Source organism: Somniosus microcephalus, chromosome 8, assembly GCF_052327205.1.
Source record: "Somniosus microcephalus isolate GS21.2 chromosome 8, FLI_Smic_1.0, whole genome shotgun sequence".
NCBI lineage: Eukaryota > Metazoa > Chordata > Chondrichthyes > Squaliformes > Somniosidae > Somniosus > Somniosus microcephalus.
Window position 1 is genome coordinate 219,288,891 of NC_140994.1, and position 15,741 is coordinate 219,304,631.

Here is a 15,741-nt window from a genome sequence, read left to right on the forward strand (position 1 = left end):
CTTCACATGGCTGTGGCGGGCAACCTTGAGCAGCTCTGAGCCTTGAGGATCCAACTATAGACTGCATACTCTGCATGTGCCAGGGCAGACTGTCCCAGCTAGTTGTTTCATGCATGTCTGCTCCCCTAAGAAAAGGCAGTGGGTGCCTCTCCCATGCAGTCAAGGCCAGTCTCCCAGTGCAGCACCTCAGTACTGCTACAGTGCTGCTTGAGAATAGAGTGTAGGAGTGATTTAACGCTCTGGAAGCTCCTGTCAGTGACTGCCCCCAGAGCCAAGATGGCAACTGTCTGAGTTTCCATGGCAGTAGTGTGAGCTGCCATGGAAACTGTCAGAGCTATCACTGACCGTCTCCACTGTCATGGTGGACAGCTGACAATTTGGTCCTGCTTGCAGAGTTGTCTCTATGCTCTGCACGAAGTCCCAACCCAAGTAGGAGCTGGTCTCCTACATGCTCTGAGCCATGGAGTACAAGCTTGTTGGCAGGCTGCCCAGTGCACCTAGAATTTCCTGATGTATGTCCATCAGCCTTCTTCAGTATAAGTTTCTGGATTCTTGAAGTCAGCATCTGAGTCTTCTACAGAAGAGCTAGTATGTGATCCTGCCCTCCAGCAAGCTGTTACCTGTGGCATCCTATCCCCCTGCCCTAGCTTCTGCACACATGCCAGGTAATTCAACCTGTAGCCTACCCTCTAAAATACATGTGCTGCCAGTCTCTGAGCTGCTGCTTGCTATGGTCAGATCGAGTGATGCTGCATCTTCAGGAAGGCTACTTTCCCTTTCCTGCACTGGCACAGGAGCCTTGGCATTTTAAGCACCTGAAATGAAAGAGAGAGACAAGCATTGGCTTTTAGTGTGAAGGGAGAGCAGAGAGAGATGCGTGGATGCTGAAAGCAGTTCCAGTTTGTCATGCAGAGTGTGTAGGGTGCGACGATGTGAGAAGGGAAAAAGAGGGTAATGCACAATGTCTCATCCAGTGTTGCTGCTCACCAAGGCCATGACCTTCGGCCTGTCCGTGATGTCCAGTATGTTCCTCAAGTGGAGAGAAGTTGTGTACGTGGATTCTCCAGTCGCTGTCTGTTGCCTCATGTTGCATGCAACCTTCTGCAACAAAGAGGGGACTGTGTTACTGACAGCCTAGTGAGCTGTTTTGAGAATATGCCTATCATGGTAAAATAGTGCAGATGTGTGCAAGATGTGAAGTCTGGGTAAGTGAGGATTGCAATACTGCTGAGAATGGGAGGTGCAGACCATGTGGGTAGGAGGAGAACGAGGTACTCCTGAAGTCCCCACCATCACAGAAGCTAGTCATCAGCCAATTCGATTCAAGAAACGGCTGAGCGCACCGGATACAACAAAGGCTATGAGTCCCGACAACATCCCGGCTATCGTGCTGAAGATTTCTGCTCCAGTACTAGCCGTGCCTCTAGCCAAGCTGTTCCAGTACAGCTACAACACTGGCATCTATCCGGCAATGTGGAAAACTGCCCAGGTATGTCCTGTCCACAAAAAGCAGGACAAATCCAATCCGGCCAATTACCGCCCCATCAGTCTACTCTCAATCATCAGCAAAGTGATAGAAGGTGTCATCAACAGTGCTATCAAGCGGCACTTACTAACCAATAACCTGCTCACTGATGCCTAGCTTGGGTTCCGCCAAGACCACTCGGCTCCCGACCTCATTACAGCCTTGGTCCAAACATGGACAAAGGAACTAAATTCCAGAGGTGTGGTGAGAGTGACTGCCCTTGACATCAAGGCAGCATTTGACCGAGTGGCATCAAGGAGCCCTAGTAAAACTGAAGTCAATGGGAATTAGGGGGGAAATTCTCCACGGGCTGGAGTCATACCTAGCACAAAGGAAGATGGTTGTGGTGGTTGAAAGTCAATTATCACAGCCCCAGGACATCGCTGCAGGAGTTCCTCAGGGCAGTGTCCTAGGCCCAACCAGCTTCAGCTGCTTCATCAATAACCTTCCCTCCAACATAAGGTCAGAAATGAGGATGTTCGCTGATGACTGCACAGTGTTCTGCACCATTCACAACTTCTCAGATAATGAAGCAGTCCATGCCCGCATGCAACAAGACCTGGACGATGCTCAGGCTTGGGCTGATAAGTGGCAAGTAACATTTGCACCACAGAAGTGCCAGACAATGACTACCTCCAACAAGCGACAGCCTAAACACTGCCCCTTGACATTCAACGGCATTACCATTGCTGAATCCCCCTCCATCAACATCCTGGGGGTCACCATTGACCAGAAACTTAACTGGACCAGCCACATAAATACTGTGGCAACAAGAGCAGGTCAGAGGTTAGGTGTTCTGTGGCAAGTGTCTAACCTCCTGACTCCCCAAAGCCTTTCCACCATCTACAAGGCACAAGTCAGGAGTGTGATGGAATACTCTCCACTTGCCTGAATGAGTGCAGCTCCAGCAATACTCAGAAGCTCAACAACATCCAGGACAAAGCAGCCCACTTCATTGGCACCCCATCCACCACCGGCATACCATGGCTGCAGTGTGTACCATCTACAAGATGCACTGCAGCAGCTCACCAAGGCTGCTTCGGCAGCACCTCTCAAACCCGCGACCTCTTCCACCTAGAAGGACAAGGGCAGCAGGCGCATGGGAACATCACCACCTCCAAGTCACACACCATCCTGACTTAGAAGTATATTGCCGTTCCTTCATCATCGCTGGATCAAAATCCTGGAACTCCCTACCTAACAGCACTGTGCGAGTACCTTCACCACATGGACTGCAGTGGTTCAAGAGGGCAGCTCACCACCACCTTTTCAAGGGCAGTTAGGGATAGGCAATAAATGCTGGTCTTGCCAGCAATGCCCACATCCCATAAACAAATTTTAAAAAAGGTGGAGTGAAGTATGATGCAGTGATTGTAGGGGAGTGTTGTAAGTAGTGAGGCTGCAGGTGATGCAGGTATGAGGAGAGAGTACTTGAGATAGGAATCTTACCTTGGCAACTCTGCTGAGGTCATTAAACTTTTTCGGCATTGCAGCCATGTCCTGGGAACTAAGCTCCTTGCATTGACTTCCTCAACCACTTCCTCGGACTGATAGCGGAAGTGTTGCCTGGAGGGCTTTCTACCCCCTGGGGGAACAGGATCTCCCTTCTGCTGTCCACTGTCTGGGCCAGGGCCTCTAAATCGGCATTGTGTTTTGATCTACAGCTCTTGGAGCCATTTTTGTCTTTCTCCAGTGCAGCTAAAGTGCACCTCCCCTTTAAGAGATGCAGACTTGCCTTTAAGTGGCGGCAGAGACTGCTAATTTACAACCCCCTCCCCCAAACAGGCGCGCAGCCAATAAGCAGCGTGGGTAGTGCTGGCACCATGCCTGACACATTCTGATGCGGTTCCAGCACCATTTTCACGTGGTCCTTGCACCTAATCCTAAAGTAGTGCTCATTTGCACACACAATCGAATTTCTAGGCCTCTGAGTTATGTAATACTTTTAGTCCTTAAAACAATAGATAGGAAGCCCAGATTTATTTCATCAGCATACTTGAGGATTCTTCTTGGCTCTTATACTCACCACACTAGAAAGTTTATGATAGTGATGGCGCGGATATTATAGGTTTTTACCAAGTGAATAATTGTATAAGATTGTACACTTTTAGCCTTTATATCTTCAAGCTGGAAGGAAAGCAGAGGAATCAGTATTACTGTTAATTGATATGAGAGAATATATATCACACATACATATATTCCCATCTTGCAAAATGAAGTGGCAAAAATGGGACTCGCCTTTTCCAAATCTGAGCAATTCCCTTTCCCGCCCCCAAAACAGTGATAATCTTCATTTATTGGAGAACACTTCTTGGATCTCATGATTTTCTACGTGGAATGCTCTCTCGTCTCATTATATTCAAAATATATTCTTCTTTAGAATAATAGAATCATAGAATTGTTACAGCACAGTAGGAGGCCATTTGGCCCGTTGAGCCTATGCCGGCTCTCTGCAAGAACATTTCAGCTAGTCCCACTCCCCCGCCCTTTCCCTGTAGCCCTGCAAATTTCTTTCCTTGAGGTACTTATCCAGTTCCCTTTTGAAAGCGCTGATTGGATCTGCCTCCACCACCCTTTCAGGCAGTGCATTCCAGATCATAACCACTCGCTGCGTAAAAAAGTTTTTCCTGATGTCGCCTTTGGTTCTTCTGCCAGTCACCTTAAATCTGTGTCCTCTGGTTCTCGACTCTTCCGCCAATGGGTACAGTTTCTCTCTATCTACTCTGTCTAGACCCCTCATGATTTTGAATTAACTCTATCAAATCTCCTCTCAATCTTCTCTGCTCTAAGGAGAACCACCTCAGCTTTTCCAGACTATCCATGTAACTGAAGTCCCTAATCCTTGGAACCATTCTTTTCTGCACCCTCTCTAAAGCCTTCACATCCTTCCTAAAGTGTGGTGCCCAGAATTGGACACAATACTCCAGTTGTGGCCAAATCAGTGTTTTAAAAGGTTCATCATAACTTCCTTGCTTTTGTACTCTATACCTCTATTTATAAGGCCCAGTATCCCGTATGCTTTTTTAAATCGCTTTCTCAACCTGCCCTGCCACCTTTAATGATTTGTGCACATATACCCCCAGGTCTCTCTGTTCATGTACCCCCTTTAGAATTATACCCTTTAGTTTATGTTGCCTCTCCTCGTTCTTCCTACCAAAATGTCTCACTTTGCACTTTTCTGCGTTAAACCACATGTCCGCCCATTCCACCAGCCTGTCTATGTCCTCTTGAAGTCTATCACTATCCTCCTCACTGTTCACTATAATTCCAAGTTTTGTGTCTCCCACTAATTTTGAAAAAGTGCCCTGTACACCTAAGTCCAAATCATTAATATATATCAAGAAAAGCAATGGTCCTAGTACTGATCCCTGGGCAACACCACTGTATACCTTCCTCCAGTCCAAAAAACAACCGTTCACCACTACTCTCAGTTTCCTGTCACTTAGCCAATTTCGTATCCATGCTGCCACTGTCCCTTTTATTCCATGGGCTTCAACTTTGCTGGCAAGCCTATTGTGTGGCACTTTACCAAACGCCTTTTGGAAGTCTATGTACACCACATCAACCGCATTGCCCTCATCAACCCTCTCTATTACCTCATCAAAAAATTCAATCAAGTTAGGTAAACACGATTTGCCTTTAACAAATCCGTACTAGCTTCCCTTAATTAATCCACACTTGTCCAAGTGACTGTTAATTTTGTCTTGGATTATCATTTCTAAAAGCTTCCTCATCACCGAGGTTAAGCTGACTGGCTTGTAGTTGCTGGGTTTATCCTTGCACCCTTTTTTGAAGAAGGGTGTAACATTTGCAATGTTTCCAGTCCTCTGGCACCACCCCCGTATCCAAGGAGGATTGAAAGATTATGGCCAGTACCTCCACAATTTCCACCTTGACTTCCCTCAGCATCCTAGGATGCATCCCATCTGGTCCTGATGACTTATCTACTTTAAGTACTGCCAGCCTTTCTAGTACCGCCTCTTTGTCAATTTTTATCCCATCCAAAATCTCAACTACCTCCTCTTTCACTATGACTTTGGCAGTGTCTTCTTCCTTCGTAAAGACAGATGCAAATTACTCATTTAGTACCTCAGCCATGCCCTCTGCCTCCATGCATAGGTCTCCTTTTTGGTCCCTAATCGGCCCCACCCCTCCTCTTACTACCCATTTACTATTTATGTGCCTATAGAAGACTTTGGGATTCCCATTTATGTTAGCTGCCAGTCTATTCTCATACTCCCTCTTTGCCCCTCTTATTTCATTTATCACTTCCCCTCTGAACGTTCTATATTTAACCTGGTTCTCACTTGTATTCTCAACCGGACATCTGTCATACGCCCCTTTTTTCTGCTTTATCTTACTCTCTATCTCTTTCATCATCCAGGGAGCTCTGGCTTTGGTTGTTCTACCTTTCCCCTTCATGGGAATGTACTTCAACTGTTCCCGAACCATCTCCACTTTAAAGGCAGCCTATTATTCAATTACAGTTTTGCCTGCCAATCTTTGATTCCAATTTCTGGGCCGATCCAAAATCTGAACTTTGAATGGCAGAGTAAACTCCACAAATTCTGCCCTCAGACTCAGCCTAGATTACAAGTAACATGAAAACAGTGCAGTATAAACTATTACCAAGGGCAGACATCGATGATGAAGTCCAGCACCACCTTCAGTGTGCCAGTGCAGCCTTCGGTCGCCTGAGGAAGAGAGTGTTTGAAGACCAGGACCTCAATCCCAGCACCAAGCTCATGGTCTACAGAGCAGTAATGATACCCGCCCTCCTGTATGCTTCAGAGACATGGACCATGTACAGCAGGCACCTCAAAGCACTGGAGAGGTACCACCAATGCTGCCTTCACAAGATCCTGCAAATCCATTGGCAGATTAGGCACACCAACGTCAGTGTTCTCGCTCAGGCCAACATCCACAGCATCGAAGCTTTGACCTTGCTCGATCAGCTCCGATGGATGAGCCACATCGCCCGCATGCCCGATACGAGACTCCCAAAACAAGCGCTCTACTCAGAGCTCTGACACAACAAGCGAGCCCCAGGTGGGCAGAGGAAATGCTTCAAGGACACCCTCAAAGCCTCCTTGAAAAAGTGCAACATCCCCACCGACACCTGGGAATCCCTGGCCCAAGACCACACAAAGTGGAGGAGAAGCATCCGAGAGCAAGCGGAAGCCAAGCGCAAACAGTGGAAGGAGTGCACGTCAACCCAAGCACCCCACCCACCCGCCCCTTCAACCACCGTCTACCCCACCTGTGACAGAGACACAAATAGGTCCCACATTGGACTCATCAGTCACCTGAGAACTGATTTTGAGTGTAGAAGCAAGTCATCCTCAGTTTCGAGGGACTGCCTAAGAAGAAGAAGACAAGTTACATGAAAACAGTGCAGTATAAACTATTACCACATTCTTTCTCTCCCCTACCACGTCACCCTGGACTCACTTGTAGATAAGAAAAGTTGTTTGAACAGTGCTGAATTATAGCTGTTAATGTGATCTCACTCCTCGTATACACCTTCACACAAACAATTTTATTTTGTAGCTCTGGAGATGCCTGGCTGGGATCCAGCAGTACAAACGCCCAGCATTACCCAATCTGTTCTTTTATTAATCTGTACACAGAACTTGGATTACAACAGTGGTTCTCAGTATAAACGCAATACAACTTCCATTTTCTTGATGCTGTGCCAGGTCACAGTTCATGATGCCAGCACAGTCCTCAATGTAGATTGTTTTTCAAACCACATCACATCACTTCTGATCTGCATTCAGCTGGGAAAACAGCTTTCATGGGTTAGGGGTTTGCTACACATAATTTTTTAAGATAGAATTTTTAATGAAATTATTTATTGTAACTTTTCATTCAGTTTATTCACATAAATGGTGTTGTGTATGTACCTTTAAGAGAATAACTGGTCTCAGACTGCAGTACCGGCAGTGACCACCCCTGTATAAAAGGCGCTAGAGAGCCTCTGTTTGTTAGTTTCACTATTGACTTCCACCAGTAAAGACTTGTTTGTTTTCACTCCTGCTGGTCCGTGTCTCAATCATTCACGGACTTAACACTGGCGACGAGTAAGAAACAAACTTACCTGCAACTCGGCAGCACCTCAGACGACGTTGTTGAAGGTCGGAGCCAGAAGAAAAAAAAAGTCCAAAGAAACTCAAGAAACGGGCGTCGACCGTCAATCATCGGTTTGAAAACTTGCAGGAGAGACTTTCCAGAGCCAGGCTGGGTTCCTCGGTCTGTAGTTGCCCAGCTAATCGGGCTGGTGGCAGGTAGTGCTCTGATTCTTTCTGGGCTGCGGCGGGCTGAAGCTCGATCGGGTGGCTTTTCAACGGGGCCAGGCAGCGAGTCGGGAAGCAAAGAGAGAGAGAGAGGGTGGAGCACACAGGGCGCGGCTGGTGCTTTGAAGCCGGGCAGCGTTCGGACCTAAGAAGAGGGAGGGAAGTGTCCCAGAGGGTCCGCTCCATGAAGGGAAAATAATAAAAGTAAAAGAATCAATATTTAACGCGCAAGAAACTGTGGAAAGCAGCGCTAACAACAGTGGGGAAGAAGGCAAAGCATGGGAGGTGCCATTTTGTTAAATCGGGGAAGAAGGCAAAGCGTGGCAGGCGCCATTTTAGATTTGCAAGATGCCGAAGACTGGCTGTATCACTGCTTTTGATAATACATTAGAGGACTGGACCACGTATGTGGAAAGAGTCGAGGTATATTTCGAGGCAAACGAAATAGCGGAGGGGAAAAAGGCATCGATATTGCTAAACTTAATGGGCGCTAGAACGTACGGCCTATTGCGGGACCTGATTACTCCAGCCAAACCGAAGGCAAAGAGTTTTAACGAAATTGTTGCTGTCCTACAGGAACACTTAAATCCTGCACCATTGATAGCAGAAAGATTTAAATTCCACAGGAGAACTCAGCACAAAGATGAGAGCAATGCTGAGTATCTTACGGAACTACGCAAGCTATCAAAGCACTGCCAGTTCGGAGCAGGACTGGCAGATACCCTACGGGACAAATTTGTCTGTGGACTCCTGAGTGAAGGAACACAGAAGAAGTTACTCTCAGAAAAAGAGCTGACGCTGGATAAGGCTTTCAGCGTGGCAGTATCGTATGAAGCAGCAGCCAGGGGAGCTGCAGAAATTCAACAAAAACCACAGGAATACGGCACCCACGAAATGACACGGGGATTTGCAAAATGTTATCGCTGCGGCAGAACTAACCATGACCAGAAGGACTGCTGGTCCAAAGACAAAATATGCAGACAATGCGGGAAGATTGGACACATTGCACGAGTTTGTAGGTCTGGGAAGAAGACCAGCGACAACAAAAAGGCTACTAAGGGACCGTACAAGAAAGTACAAAAGATGACGGACAGTAGTTCCGAAGACCAGATGAGCGATAGTGAATCCGGAAACAGGAGACTAAGCTGTCTTAAACTTCACAATGTAATCACAAAAGAGGATCACCGAACCATTTGGGTCACCCTCACGATAGCAGGGTCCCAAGTTAAAATGGAATTGGATACAGGATCAGCGCTAACCGTCATGAATCGACGAGACTACGAGCGGCTATTTTCACACATACCCTTGAGAGAGACATCCATCGTCTTGACGATGTATACGGGGCAAAAAGTATACCCCAGAGGAAAAATAAGGGTGCCTATCGAATACAATGGCAAGAAAATACGGAACTTGTATCTCTACATACTGCCAAATGGTGGACCACCGTTATTGGGATGGGAATGGATCAGGAAGATAAACTTAGATTGGCATTCCATTCATGCAATGACGGTGGATGGTAAAAAAGATGAAGATGTCACTCCTGGACGATTGTCAACAATCTTAGCTAACGCCAAAGAGGTATTTCAACAAGAACTGGGCACGCTTAAAGGCGTAACTGCCTCGATAAAAATAGAAGAGAATGCAGTTCCCAAGTTTTTCAAAGCAAGACCGGTACCATATGCAATTCGCCCAGCCGTCGAGGCAGAGCTGGAGAATCTGGAGAAGGCAGGCGTGTTGTCTAAGGTCGACTGGAGCGAGTGGGCGACACCCATCGTTCCGGTCATGAAGAAAACGTTAAGCAATAAGTCCGGAGAGCCAAGGAAGATTCGCATCTGTGGGGATTTCAAGGTGACGGTGAACCCTGTCCTTCACACAGTACAATATCCTCTTCCAAGGATAGAAGACATCTTCGCCTGGAGGGAAGCGTTTTACAAAATTTGACCTAGCACAAGCATATTTGCAGATGGAAGTTGAAGAGTCCTCTAGGAAGTATCTCACGATAAACACTCACAAAGGTCTTTACCAGTATCATCGATTGGTATTCGGAGTAGCATCGGCTCCGGCGATATGGCAAAGAGCGATGGAACAAGTCCTGCAAGGGATTCCGGGGACTCAGTGTTACTTGGACGACATCCTTGTAACAGGTGAAGATGACAGTGAACACCTTAACAACCTAGAACAGGTGCTCACTAGACGACGGGAACATGGGCTGCGAGCCAAACGCCCGAAGTGCGAATTTTTTAAGAAACAGATATCGTATTGTGGCCACGTGATTGATGAAGAGGGGTTACATAAGTCCCCTGACAAAATTGAAGCAGTTGTTAAGGCCTCAGCGCCTGAAAATGTGTCGCAACTGAGGTCATTCCTCGGGTTGATGAATTACTATCATAAGTTTTTGCCGAATTTGTCGACAATTCTGCACCCACTGAACGCCCTGCTACGAACGGGGGTAGCATGGAAATGGAACGATGATTGTAAGTGTGCTTTTCAGAAGAGTAAGGACTTAATCACTTCAAGGGAAGTATTGGCTCACTACAACCCAGCACTGCCAATCAGGCTGGCGTGTGATGCGTCTCCCTACGGCATTGGGGCGGTACTGTCACATAAATTCCTTGATGGTTTAGAGAGGCCGATAGCTTTTGCGTCACGCTCGTTAACTTCTGCCGAGCGTAACTACGCCCAGATTGACAGAGGCCCTCAGCCTAGTGTGGGGGGTGAAGAAGTTCAATCACTATCTGCACGGTCAAAAATTTACTCTACTAACCGATCATCAACCTTTTGTCTCCATTTTCAACCCTCAGAAGGGCGTACCGATAATGACGGCACAACGGCTGCAGAGATGGTCCCTTTTCCTAGGGGCACACCAATATGACATCGAGTACAAAGGAACTAAGCAGCATGGAAATGCTGATGGATTGTCACGCCTACCGTTGCCAACGGTGGAAGAAGAAGACCTTGCAGTGGATCCAATGGAGTTATTCCACTCGACCATAGTTGAATGTCTCCCTGTGACGAATGCAAACATAGAAAAGGAAACACGGAATGGCCCGACACTATCACGGGTCTATGATTTAACGGTGAAGGGATGGCCAGCACATGGCGAACCACTGCTGCCAGCATTCTCACCGAGAAGAGAACAGCTGTCAGTGTGCAGAGGAACCTTGATGTGTGGATCCAGAGTAGTAATTCCACCTAAGTTGACGGATAGAGTACTCAATGAGCTTCATGAGGGTCATCTGGGTGGGGTAAAAATTAAGAACTTAGCCAGAGCGTTTGTGTGGTGGCCGGGAATCGATAGAGAAATCGAAGAGATGACCAAGAGCTGTGCAGGATGTCAGAAGGTTCAAAACGCCCCACCACAAGCTCCTCTGCATCCATGGGAGTGGCCCTCATCTCCATGGCAACGGGTGCACATTGATTTTGCTGGTCCCTTCATGGACTCGATGTTTTTAATTGCGGTGGATGCACAAAGTGGCCAGAGGTAATAAAAATGTCCTCAACCACCACGGAAAAAACTATCACAGTTTTGCGAACCATATTAGAAACATAATAGAAACATAGAAGATAGGAGCAGGAGTAGGCCATTCAGCCCTTTGAGCCTGCTCCGCCATTCAACAAGATCATGGCTGATCATCCAAACCCTAGCACCCGGTCCCTACACCGACAGCCATCCCACCTAAGCCCTATCCCCGTAACCCTGTAACCCCACGTATTTAATCCCCCCTAACACAAAGGGTCAATTTTTATCATGGCCAATCAACCTAACCCGTACATCTTTGGCCAGGAATAGGCTGCCTGAACAGATTTGCTCTGACAATGGACCACAGTTTGTGTCTGAAGAGTTCCGGAGGTTCTTAAAGAACAATGGCGTTAAGCATTACACATCTGCCCCATATCATCCAGCCACTAATGGATTGGCCGAGAGGTTTGTCCAAACATTCAAGAAGGCTATCAAGGCAATGTGTAATGAAGATATACCCCTACAACACAAGGTGGACAACTTCTTGTTTGCCTACCGGAATGCGACACATGCGGTTACCAACCAATCTCCAGCCATGATGTTCTTCAATCGAAGACTACGATGCCGCTTGGATTTGGTTAAGCCAAACGTCCGAAGAGATGTGGAGAACAGGCAGTTTCAGAATATGAATGAAAGGCTGACCAGGAGTTTTAAGATAGGTCAACCAGTTTTGGCCCGGGACTACCGCACTGAGAAATGGCAGCCAGGAACGATTTGTACACGGCAAGGACCTCTCATGTATACCGTGGACGTTGGGGAGAGCATTGTAAGACGCCATGCTGACCAGATTCTAGAGTCACTGGAAAACGTCAACTCCACACCACGATCTGATACACCTGGTAATGAAATTGACGTTCCAATTGCAGCTACCGCAGAACCGGTAATATTGGAAGTAGATGAACCAAACAAAGACATTGATCCCGACGCAACATTGCCAGAAGAACCTGATACCGCAAAGAGGCGTTATCCAGACAGAATCAGGAAGCCTCCTCAAAGACTGAACTTATAATTGCTTAAACTTAACCAATGTATCTAGCAACAGTAATTGTGATTGTAATTCGTTATCATTTAGTTGTTAAATGAATGTTATGTACTGTTTATCTAAAAGGGGAGGAATTGTTGTGTATGTACCTTTAAGAGAATAACTGGTCTCAGACTGCAGTACCGGCAGTGACCACCCCTGTATAAAAGGCACTAGAGAGCCTCTGTTTGTTAGTTTCACTATTGACTTCCACCAGTAAAGACTTGTTTGTTTTCACTCCTGCTGGGCCGTGTCTCAATCATTCACGGACTTAACAAATGGGTATATGGAAAATATCAGGCAAGAGTTTTTAACAATTTGGTCTAAAATTACGTGGAGACGTGATCCCAGCAGTTACATCAGGATCACGCTCACGGCAGATCTCTGCCAATGACCTCACCAAGCTTTTGTGACTCAAGAGGTGACTTAGGTTAAGCAGTACTTTAGAGTTCATCAATGGCCAGGGACAGGAGGGTGTGATTGTAAGTCAGGCAGGTATGGGGACCCAGGATATAGTGATGGAGGAGCCTCAGCCCCTGACCTTGTCAACAGGTATGAGGTACTTGCTACCTGTATGGATGAGAACAAGGACTGCAGGGAGGGTGGGCAAACTGACCATGACATCGTGGTACCGGAGGCCATTCAAGTGGAGAGAGTAAAAAAGAATGTGGTAGTGGTAGGTGACAGTATAGTCAGGGGAATAGATACTGTTCTCTGCAGCTGCAACAGGGAGTATCGAAGGCTGTGTTGCCTGCCAGGGTTAAGGATATCTCATTGCGGCTGGCGAAGAACTTGGAGTGGGAGGGGGAGGATCCAGTTGTCGTGGTCCATGTAGGAACTAATGACATAGGTAGAATTAGGAATGAGGTTCTGCTTAGGGAGTTTGAGGAGCTAGGATCCAAATTAAAAAGCAGAACCTCAAAGGTAATAATCTCTGGATTGTTACCTGAGCCACGTGCAAATTGGCATAGGAACAAATAGATTAGAGGTTTAAATGCATGGCTCAAAGTGTGGTGTGGGGGGAAGGGGTTTCAGTTCATGGGGCACTGGCACCAGTACTGGGGAAAGGGAGCTGTTCTGTTGGGTCAGGCTCTACTTAAACTGGCCTGGGACCAGTGTCCTGGTGGATCGAATAACTAGGGCAGTAGACAGGGTTTTAAACTAATGAAGTGGTGGGGGGGTGGAGGGGGGAGGATTCAGGAAAGAGTAAATTTAAAAGCAGCAAGAGAAATGTCAAGGCTCTAGAGAAGTGTAGAGTTTTGTGTAAAAATAAGCAGAGTGGGTCAGGAATGGACAGAGAGAGTAACAAAGGTAATAAGGCATCAGTGACTAAGGAAAAATAGAAAAAATGTCAAAGCTAAAGGCACTATATCTGCGCGAAACATTCACAACAAAATAGATGAATTAATAGCAGAGATAGAAATTAATAGGTTTGATCTAATAGCCATTATGGAGACGTGGTTGCAAAGTGACCAAGGTTGGGAACTAAATATTCCAGGATACTTAACTTTTAGAAGAGATAGGCAAAATGGAAAAGGAGGAGGGGTAGTCCTGATAATAAAGGATGGGATAAAGACAGTAGCGAGAAAGGATCTTAGCTCCGAAAATCAAGAACTGGAATCAGTTTGGTTGGAGCTAAGAAACAGCAAGGGGCAGAAAACTGGTGGGAGTTGCTTATAGGCCCCTAAACAATGGTTGTAATGTAAGGCAGAGTATAAATCAGGAAATTAGAGGTGCATGTAACAAGAGTAATACAGTAATCATGGGGGCTTTAATCTACATATAGACTGGGCAAACCAAATATTTAGCAATATTGTGGAGGGCGAATTCATGGAATGTACACAAAATAGTTTTCTAGATAAGTATGTTGAGGACCCAACTAGGGAACAAGCTATTTTAGATCTAGTATTGTGCAATGAGAAAGGGTTAATTAATAACCTTGTTATAAAGGGGCCTTTAGGGAAGAATAACCATAATATGATAGAATTTTATATTGGGTTTGAAAGTGATTTAGTTAAATCCAAAACTAGGGTCTTCAATCTAAACAAAGCAAACTACGTAGGTATGAGGGTCGAGTTGGCTAAGGTAGATTGGGAACTACATTAAAAGGTATGACGGTAGACAAGCAATAACAACCACAACAACAACTTGTATTTAGCGCCTTTAACGTAGTAAAACGTCCCAAGGCTCTTCACAGGAGTATTAGAAGACAAAAAATTTGACACCGAGCCACACAAAGGAGAAATTAGGGCAGGTGACCAAATGCTTGGTCAAAGAGGTAGGTTTTAAGGAGCGTCTTAAAAGGAGGATAGAGAGGTGGAGAGGTTTAGGCAGGGAATTCCAGAGCTTAGGGCCTAGGTAACAGAAGGAATGGCTAGCATTTAAATAATTAATACATAATTTACAACAAATATACATTCCTTTAAGGCACAAAAACCCCACAGCAAAAGTGGTCCAACCGTGGCTAACAAGAGAAGTTAAAGATAGTATTAGATCAAAGGAAGAGGTTTATAATGTTGCCAAAAAGAGTAGTAAACCTGAGGATTGGGAAGATTTTAGAATTTAGCAAAGGAGGACCAAGAAATTGATAAGGAAAGAGAAAAAAGAACGAAAGTAAATTAGCAAGAGACATAAAAATACGATTTTAAACATTTCTATAGGTATGTAAATAGGAAGAGATTAGTGAAAATAAATGTGGGCCCATTAGAGGCAGAGACAGGAGAAATTATAATGGGCAATAAAGAAATGGCAGATACATTAAACAAATACTTTGGCCGCGATTTTGCCGGTGCTCAGAGGGCGGGTTTGGAGTCGGGTCGGGAATTAAAATCCAAACGATTGACGGCAGGTTGCGAACCCGCCACCATCCTGCCTCCACGCAACTTTGCAAAGTGTCGGGTCTGCGAGTCCCAAGCAGACCCGACATCAAACAGTGGGAGGCGCACTTAAGGCAGTTAACAGCTTGTTAACTGCCTAGATAATTACATTTTTACAGGCTCTTCCCATTTTACTACATTTTCAGCATGTTGCCCATTGTGCGACAAACACACCAGCTGATTGTGCCAGCTGCTCCTGCAGCATAAAAATGGACCTGTAACATGGCTGACTGTCAGATGCCAGAAATTTGTGTTTTAAGGTTTTGTAACACATTTTGCAGGTCTATTGAGCTTGTATGTGTTTAAGCTGAGATCCATATGCATTGTGAGCTCCTTGGAAAGCCCTCTCCCCACATTGACTGAGCGCTTATAATATCTATTCCTCAACTGAGATATATACCAGCAGAATGGGAACCATTTATACCCTCTCATCCTGGTCCTCAGAATCAGAGGAAGAGCAGCCGTGGCAGCAGCAGAACCAGGCACAACAGCAGCACCAACAA

The 15,741-nt window shown here is 46.1% G+C and overlaps 1 protein-coding gene across 1 annotated transcript in view; it reads right to left on the reverse strand.

The window, feature by feature from the left end:
• LOC147114109 (organic cation/carnitine transporter 2-like) overlaps positions 1–15,741 on the reverse strand; it is a 95,552-nt gene that overhangs the window by 21,543 nt on the left and 58,268 nt on the right. Inside the window, exon 6 of the mRNA XM_085995729.1 lies at positions 3,552–3,652. Coding sequence (XP_085851855.1) covers positions 3,552–3,652 — 101 coding nt within the window. The remainder of the gene's footprint in view (positions 1–3,551; positions 3,653–15,741) is intronic.